The 8,940-nt window shown below is 37.4% G+C and overlaps 2 protein-coding genes across 3 annotated transcripts in view; one reads left to right on the forward strand and one right to left on the reverse strand.

Moving 5' to 3' along the window:
• Positions 1 to 6,230, reverse strand: part of Frl (formin-like protein) — a 13,217-nt gene extending 6,987 nt beyond the window's left edge. For both annotated transcript variants that reach the window (XM_018020415.1, XM_018020414.1), the window contains exons 1-2: positions 6,003 to 6,230; positions 211 to 294 (exon numbers count right to left, since the gene is read on the reverse strand). In XM_018020415.1, coding sequence (XP_017875904.1) covers positions 211 to 294; positions 6,003 to 6,230 — 312 coding nt within the window. The remainder of the gene's footprint in view (positions 1 to 210; positions 295 to 6,002) is intronic.
• Positions 6,231 to 6,666: 436 nt separating this feature from the next.
• Positions 6,667 to 8,688, forward strand: LOC108622497 (uncharacterized). Its single transcript, XM_018020409.2, has 2 exons — positions 6,667 to 7,265; positions 7,345 to 8,688. The coding sequence occupies exons 1-2, from the start codon at positions 6,885 to 6,887 to the stop codon at positions 7,756 to 7,758; spliced, it is 795 nt and encodes a 264-aa protein (XP_017875898.1). The 5' UTR covers positions 6,667 to 6,884; the 3' UTR covers positions 7,759 to 8,688.
• The last annotated feature ends 252 nt before the right edge of the window (positions 8,689 to 8,940 follow it).

The raw sequence follows: 8,940 nt of genomic DNA on the forward strand, positions 1-8,940 counted from the left end.
ATTGTTTAGTTCAACTTGTCGAGCTACCTTAATAAAAAATATTTTTTAATTACATAATCGATTGTGCCTCTCATCAACGAATGCAATGGAATGTGGAATGAATCGAATGTGATAAAATTGGACCTGTTGCAAGACTGATCATGTTTTAATACCACGGTAAACGTCGGGGCGATTTAAGAACGCGCAAAACCGCGCAGCGTCTGTGCTCACTTGATCGCATATGATGTCCCATTTCTTCTCGTTGTTGTACTGCTTCAACAGCTTCGCCTTGTCCGGAGGCAAATCCATCGAGGCCTGGAACACAGAGAAAACATCCAGCAAAACGTTCATCTTAATCGTTTCATTCAAGATAGAATCACAACCATCCATTCTTTTTATATTTGAGCAAGGCTCGTAGTTAGAAAACGTGTTTATGTCCAAAGGAAAAAACTTCGTCGTAGTTTGTTATTGAACATCGTTATCGAAATTTTGCGTTGCAAATGGAACTGTTCAAGTAGCCTTGACTAAATAATTTGCAGAAAAAACGAGCTTCCAATGACTAATCCAAGATAAAATAGAACTTGATAAAAAGTACGTACATGCACTTTTTCAAGGAATGGGTGACTCTTAGGAAATATAACTCAACGAATTCTTAAAATATTATGAAACTGTTTCTAAGAAAATACGTAGAGAAAAATATCTTCATAATTCCTGTGCACAGAATTCCTGTAGAAGCATTAGGAAGCTTGAGAAAAATTCCTGTGCAGTAAAGGGGAAAGGTATAGGAAAAGGGTTCTTGTTTCTCTATTAATAAAAGACAGATTAATCTATGTAATTATTTCTGGATCGGTGCACGCAGTCGTGGTTGACAAGGAAGCTGGGAAGAAGAAAAAAAAAAAAGAAGCCACTGTCGATAATACGAGAGGAGCTAAACAATACGTGTGTACTGTCCAAGGGCCGAGGTTTATCTGAAAATATCCACAGGAAAAGATAAAACCGGCGTTTCTATATATAGAGGGGCCAGTGTCTCTCACAACAGAAATGCCTATCCACGAGCCTTAACGTCTCCACAGTACGTATACCGAGGAGAGATTACTAAAGAGTAGCAGCCTTATGGGACTTCATGTCGCACGAAAAACTTGGCAATTTTTAACGTCCTTTAGAATATATTGCCAACGAAATAAGAAATAGAAAGCAAAACACTTGTCGGTGCTGAACAGTTGCCAGATACAAGTCCCATGCAATTTTCTTTTAACTCCACTCGTTAAGGAATAATTGGCGATGAACGAAATAATTAATCGATTACTCCTGAAGTATTCAAGATAGAAAAACATCGTATACGACCTTTCTTGTAGTTGATAACAGCATTTACAACTTTTACTTGAAGCATTTTTCCATATTTTGAGAAAAAAAATACCCCTTTAGATTTTGCGAAATTCTCGTTTATAGCAAATAACTTCTTACCTATTGCCGCTAGTGAAAAATGTTTCATACAAAACTTATAGCTTTAGTCGCTAGCTACAAATAAGGTCGTATGCAATTTACTCATAGATCCAACGGTTTAGAAGTATTTGAGGAAAAATGAAATTTTTTACCAAAAGTTTACCGCTTCGACGGTGGGAAAAGCCGGATTTGCTAACGGCTGTGTTTGTCACGCGAGTTGCAGTTTATCAATAGAAATAGAGACAAAGAACCGTGTAGGAAACGGAAAGAGGGAAATGGCCCTTGGCCAAATGGCCCGCACGTGTGAATAGAGCTATTTCTGCGCCATAAATAAATCTCTATGCACATACGTACTACGTACTTACTTATATGTATCTACATATAGATACATACATACATATGTACGAGACAGCTGTGGTGGCGCCTAAACGCTTTCGCTTGACCGTGAAAACAGGCATTCGGTAGTCATTAGATACTAACAGTTAAACTATCAAACCTGAAGAACCATCATCCAGTATTGTTTTTACATTCGATGCATTCAACGTCATTTAAAATCATTAACACTCATTTAAATTCGATACGAAATATCTGAACAATCGTTCAATGATAAAATAAAGCGAATCTATATAATTTTTTATCTCCATTAGTTTTTAATGAACTTTTTAATAATAGATTTTGTTCGTTTCATTCGATGTCATTTAAAATCATTAACGGTCATTCAGACTCGATAGGAAATATCTGAACAATCGTTTAATGATAAAAATCTATGTAATTCTTTATCTCCATTAGTTTTTAATGAATTTTTTAATAATAGATTTCGTTTAGCTTTCAGTCTATGAGATACGAGTAACGTTTTTACTTAAACGATATTCCGAGCAGGTTTGCGAACCGACTCGTTTCGTCACCGAATCTTATGATTCATCGCGCGTGATTATAACGATGATGGCATTCGTTAAGTTCCCCATATAATACAACGCTGTCAGGCATCAGACTTCGTTCATGCGAAAACCATCTATAAGCAACGATCCTATAAATAACTCGGCGACGAATAAAGAAATTAAAATAGAAAATAGCATAAACGATTGTCTGTCTCTAAGATTATAAATAGTATCGTTAAGAGTTAACAGACTTGTATACTCGATTTTCATAATGAAAGAAATTAATATCGATTGCGGTGGATTTTAACTGGCGGGAGGTTTACTCGTTTCAATGGTTCGCGAGCCGTACAGTCAGGGGTGCACAACCCTCTGCGCCCCAACCAAAGCTTTTACCCTCGTTTCACCCTCGTCTGGCCGACGTTTCAAACTCTCAACTTCCAACTTTTTCAAATGTCCAATAGAAGGAAAATATTAAAAAGCTCATTGTACTTCGCATATTTTTAATATTTTACGGTAAATAACGTTAGTCTTAATAGAATATTAAAGAAAACTCGCAGAATAAATGAGTTATAATAAAAATAATAAATTCTGACTAGAGAACCAAGTTTAACGAAAATCGTTCAATATTCTAAGAAAATATAATTATAAACTAAATATATTGCAACCTCCGATGAATTTACAATTGTAAATCGCTTCCCTTTTTCCTATAATAATTAAATATATGCTTCCTAACTCGAATTGTTAATTACTAAAGTTATCTGACTCCCCTGCAGGTAATATTGCCACCGAAAGCTCGCTAATTAGATTTACTGGTTGCCTAACTACTCCCTACTCGAGTTTCGCATTGGCAAACATAGCTCCACGCTATGTACTTATCCTAATATTTATTATTACTATACATATAGTCGAAGCTCGACGGCCACCGACTTTCTCCAATCTTTCTAGCTCGTGAGAATCTTATCTGATGCAAAGAATCAGGCATCTATCGGCTCGTTACATGAAAATCTATGAACAATATTCATTCAGAAATCTAGGCTGCGCTCTCGTTCGCTAACGAACGGTTTTTACAATCGAACTTAGGCTTCATTAAGTCGAACAAGCCGTTAGAATATATTCTTTTACTTGGTAACTGACCTTTGCCATAAAACTATAACGTCAATGAAAACTAAAAATGTTAGGTAGGCTCGATCGATGAATAAGGATTTCTTAAAGGAAGTAATCGTTTAAAAAGAACAACAATGTTTCTTTAACGTTAAGTTTAACTCTCAGGGTTTCGTGGAGCCGAATCGAAACTCGAGTTGCTCTAAATGGTCAGGTAACCGTGACTACTGTACAAATATCGTGTTACCTACTGTTAAATTACTACTTTTCTTCTTCGATTCTAAAGTTTAACAGGAACGTTCGAAACGCGGAGGATTTTCACCGAACTCGCGTCGTTGGAAATTCATAATTCATCCTGCTTACCGAAGGGGAACGTTTACTTTCTCTGTCGAGTAAACCGTATGAAAAACAAATTACGTGTTCAAGAGCGATTCCCTCTCTGCTCCGATGCACAAGAAAGTTTACTGAATTAAAAAGCTACGTTTCAATTCATAGTATTACTTTACGTTTCGCAATAAAATGTGATTAGCCGCAACGAGAACTTTTTAATACGCTTCTATTCAATCCTCCGAGTATTAAAATGAACGTAAATCTAATAGTCGGATCACGAGTCAAATAAGGAATGGCATTTCGTTCTAGGGTTAATCGGTTAATGTTAAATTGCTTTACTTTAATCATGACGGTACAGTGACATGGTAAAGTGGCCGTGTAAGTTACAATTTACGTAATTTCAAGCTAGGAAACGCGGTCATCGTTTCATCCACAGAAACGTATGCAGTATGAGTTGTGTATTTGTATAGTGAATAATGATGTCATGCACTCGTGGCTTCCGCATCCGTTCTTTGATAATTATTCCTCAACTACGAGCTAGCGACTCGTTGGCTACCCACTAACACTGTCAAATATTTCAAACGAAATATCCGATTGGAATTAAAATTGATAAGAACAATTCCCCTATTTAGTCGTAAATCAATAATACTTTTAACTGCTTCGTGCCGTCATCAATGGAAAAAAATTATCAAATACTGTGAAGTAATCATTATCAATGACATGAATTGCAGTATTATCTGAATTCTAAAGCTTCCTAAGAAAGATCTAATTTTAAATACAATTAAATTGAATCATAAAGATTATCGATTCTTCGCTGAATGAATCAGTTCCAGTAACTATTGATTAATAATTATATTGCCTGAACCTGAATTAGACTTTTATGAACTGGTAATATTTTGGAAGTGAAGAAGCGAATTTGAACTGTTAGTCAATTCAACTGGCTTGGCGATGGTCCAGACATCATAGAGAAAGACATGAACTCGCTATCGCTATCGTTAGAGAAAGATCAAAGGGAAATAGAGGAAGAATAAAAAGAAGAGGAGGAGGCGTGGGCGTCGGTCAACCAAGTTTTCGCGTTGGCTGCGAGAACCCTAAGGAGAATCGTGATTCCTCTATCAACTGATCCAGGTACTTATGTATCATAGCCAGCTATCTCCTACTCTGAACCTACACGATTCCTGAGAACACAGTAAGATCCTGGATCTCGTTGCATCTCCAAAATAACAATGTCACAATCTCGTACTTTCCCCAGTCCAGTAAAAACATTTCTTGGTCAGATAATGTACAGAATGACGATGTATAGATTTAAAAAATAATTCATCCTAATGAAAATTAACGATTATCAAACATGATAATGAGTACTTGAACTCAAATATTACTTACGTAATATGAGATGATAAAAGTGATTCTTTTATTATCTAAATTATTGATATTAATTGAGCGGCAAGTGCACAGTTTTCGAAGAGAGGTTTTTAGTGGATTTTCAAAGCACGTGTTTCGCGATGGTATCAAAGCTGCTCGATTAATATCAAATTACTGTGTCGATGTCGGCGCAAATCGAACCCGCGTGCGGTGCCTGTCGTCAAAAGATAGCTTCGCACGACACACAACAGTGTCATTTTGTATGCACCGATGCGTGTTTCTCTGAAATATCGTACGTAACCCAACGCTGCATTTTAACGAAATTGAACACAATGTACTGCATCAGGAAAAGAAAAAGAATGTATCAAAAACGTTTTCTTATAATGGACGGTTGAGTGGTGAACAGGAATGAATGTTAATTTAGAACCTTAAAAAGTGCTTAATCACAACTCTTGAATTATTGCTGGACATTCGATTTGATATTTATCAGTGTACACGACTATTAATAACGTGGATCGTTTGAGAGAAATTAAACATTTAACTACCTATACAGATTGCAAACGTGAATGCAGTCTAGATTTTCTATTGTTTGCTATTTCAGCGATGGGACTTACAGTCATAGCATAGAAAGAACTTTCCAAAGACGGTCCTTCTCTGTTTTACAGTTCAATTAAAGTTAGCTTTCGATTTCTATGATCGTTGCATTGAAAGCTCGTGGAGGAAAATATAATAAAGATTAACAAAGATAGGATACGATTTATGAATAATCATAGCGATCATTCCTGTGAAGACTTCCAAAAGACAATCCTTTTTTACGATCGTTTTTACAATCAATCGAAGTTCCCGTTTTAACGATTGTTGTATTCGAAGCTGTTCAAGAAACGATAGGGGTACTACTGTCGAACGTACCAGGACTTTGGTGAAACGCCTCTCGAGCTCGACGGCGTCGGGCATCGGCTGCCTCGGCGCGGAGCGGATGCTGCCGCTGCGTGGTCCGGTCAGGCTTCCCATACCGAGGCTGCCAGGTTGATATTGAGGATGGTGAGGCGTGCCGCCCTTGACACCGCCGATGAACACCTCGCGCACACCACCGCCACCGCCGCCGTCGCTGTCGCCACGGCTCTGCACGATCCCCATTATTTTACATACATAAACAGCCTCTTCCTTGCACGCGTTTATCCTCCTTATTCCTTTCGCGCACACCAACCACTGTCACGCACCGCACCACTCAGCGAACGTCAACAACGGAGACGGTTCATTTTTCTTAGTTGCATTTGACCCGGGGACTATCGGTAAGAAAACAAACGGAGCCGGCACGCGCCGGTTCGCGCAACAGGTACCGCCGACGACGAGCCATCCATCGAGGAAATACGAACACTCGCGTGAACAAAAGCACGATTTCGAATAAAAAATGTACTACCCACTACTACGCTGGACGAGGCATTCGCTGCATCTGCGCCGCTCCTCCTGCATCCGCGACCATCGGCCAGTATTACGCATGCTCGTTAACCCCGGTTCAGTGCCATCTGTACATGGACAACGATCATGTATTACATAGATGAGCACTACGACTTTCAAAGCGACCTCGCTTCTTTCTCACGTTCGTCTATCGAATCGAAGTTCGTCGATTCCACCAGCTATCGATGCCATGATCGATGCCACGGGACATCGATTGGGAGGCTTGGCTTGTGTTTGTGCTTGTGTTTGTAATTAATGTACCGTTTTGTAAGAAACAGCTTCTAAATATTTACAATCCCATGAAACGAATTTGAATCGAACACAAATCACAAAATGAAGAAGTCTCCGTTGAGTACCCCGAGCGGTAGCAAGATCAGACAGAACTATAGCTGGAAATCGCGCGATTACAAGAACAGAACAGGTTATCATTACGCTAACAATAAGAGTGATAGTTATCAATATTCTGCGTCGAACGGTAGCCAGGCTTGTCAGTCAGGGAATGATTTTATTCCCTTGAGCATCAGTTCACCATTGCCAGAGCAAAAGAGATTGAACGATAGTTGGCACAATTCTGGAGGTGGATACCGTAATTCATCTGGCAGTGGTGCGTTTAACCATTACAGGAACAGTTATCATTCAACCCCAAAGTCCAATTTCAATAATTCCTACTCTCCTTACAAGCTATCTGGCAAACAGTTCTATGGCCAGAAGAAGGTAATTTATAATTCTCATCTTCATGGTCAAATTATCTTAATGCCATTCATTGTCAATAAGCATTTTCTTCTACATACAGGGATATCACAAAGATCCCAGAAAACAAGTTAACATATCAAATTATATAGATATGAGATCATTTTTGGAGGATCCTTGGGCAGAGTTAACAGAGAAACTTAATAAATCTAAGGAAACTGACGAGGACGAATCTCTTGAGATTGATAGTAAAGCCCTATCTAATTTAGATAGTTCCTGTCTTAGCCCGGAATCTAAACTGGAATCCTCCATAGATGTAACGTTGGGATTGGACGATACGGATATCAGTGATATCTCGAGAACTGAGAGTTCTATAGATTTGAAGTTAGACAGCGTGAAAGTTAGTCAAGAGTCGAAAGATGACAGTTCTTCCAGTGTTAACAGTGAGGATGCTAATAACGAAACGAATGTCAGTGATATTTGTTCTGGGACGAGTATAATTCGAGATCTTGCGTAACAGTGAGAGAGAACGATAGATTTAAAGGAATTAGTTTAGCGCTATAGGGAATAGTTCATTTCGAGTTCTATCATACATTAACAACTGTACAAATAATTGTATGTTTGTACATAGGCAATGCAAAATCCATGGAGATACTTGTTTCAAGCATTTGAAACGGAGTACATGGATGGAAAGTAACAAAAATTGTTTTTAGTTTCTAAACTAGATCTATTGCAGGAATGTATATGAGAATTTTAAATTATATATTTTCACAAGAGGGCTGTGAAAAAATGTAGTTTGCAAGAGGAATGATTCTACGTGTGCAATTATTTGATATGTACTAGGTAGAGTATATATATATGGGAACACTAAACACCAATTTCTTCATTAAGCAATTATTGTGAAATTATATTAAAAAAAAATTGTCAGCTACATCGATTTTAATTTGAACTCTTATGTTTTTACACGTATGCATGTTACGTAAAGAATCAATCATGTATACTGTAAGATACGCAATAGACGAACGTCTTCTGTTATAAGCAAATGTAGAATTAGGATTGAATAATCATTAATCATGTGCAAACGTAATCTCTAACGTAAATCCACAGTAATAATTTCATTAGCTTTAATTATCATTATGATTTATTATTGGATAGCGAGTAATTGTATCTTCTAATTGAAAGAATTTTTTGAATGAACTAGATTTGTACCTTAGAGACGATAACATCCTAATAGGAATGTTTATCTCCAATTTTTATAGCACTTGAACGTGCTAACTCGATGTACAAACGACAATCTAGGTACAAAATTTATCAAACTTAAGACGTTGTCCTAAGCTCGTTTCGGACTTGTGATTTTACATGGTCTAGTAATACATAATTGATGTTTAAAGACAATTGTACAAGAGGAAACTGTAATTATACGTATAAACTATAATGGTATAACGAATTTCTAATATTAAATCTTATCGTCCCGTCCGTCCTAGTTTCGAACGATCCTGACTGTTTTAAGAAGAGCAACGATACGAGAACTGATTTAAATTCGATGATTAATTGAAATCGAACGGCCTTAAGACTTTTGACCTTGTTTATCTAAAGAATTAAGGAACGATTGCAATACGATGGAAAATAGGTGAAGTGAATAATTGAAGCTTGTCGAAGTAATCAATAATAGCTACGTCCTTTCCTAGTAAAGCCCTTT

The sequence above is a fragment of the Ceratina calcarata genome, unplaced genomic scaffold, assembly GCF_001652005.2.
Source record: "Ceratina calcarata isolate Rehan_Ccalc_2016 unplaced genomic scaffold, ASM165200v1 scaffold224.2, whole genome shotgun sequence".
Lineage (NCBI taxonomy): Eukaryota > Metazoa > Arthropoda > Insecta > Hymenoptera > Apidae > Ceratina > Ceratina calcarata.

Bases quoted from the DNA above. Each gene is read 5' to 3' on its own strand.
- LOC108622497 (XM_018020409.2), top strand. From the start codon at position 6,885: ATGAAGAAGTCTCCGTTGAGTACCCCGAGCGGTAGCAAGATCAGACAG. The intron at 7,266-7,344 runs GTAATTTATAAT...TTCTACATACAG, and splicing joins AGTTCTATGGCCAGAAGAAG to GGATATCACAAAGATCCCAG.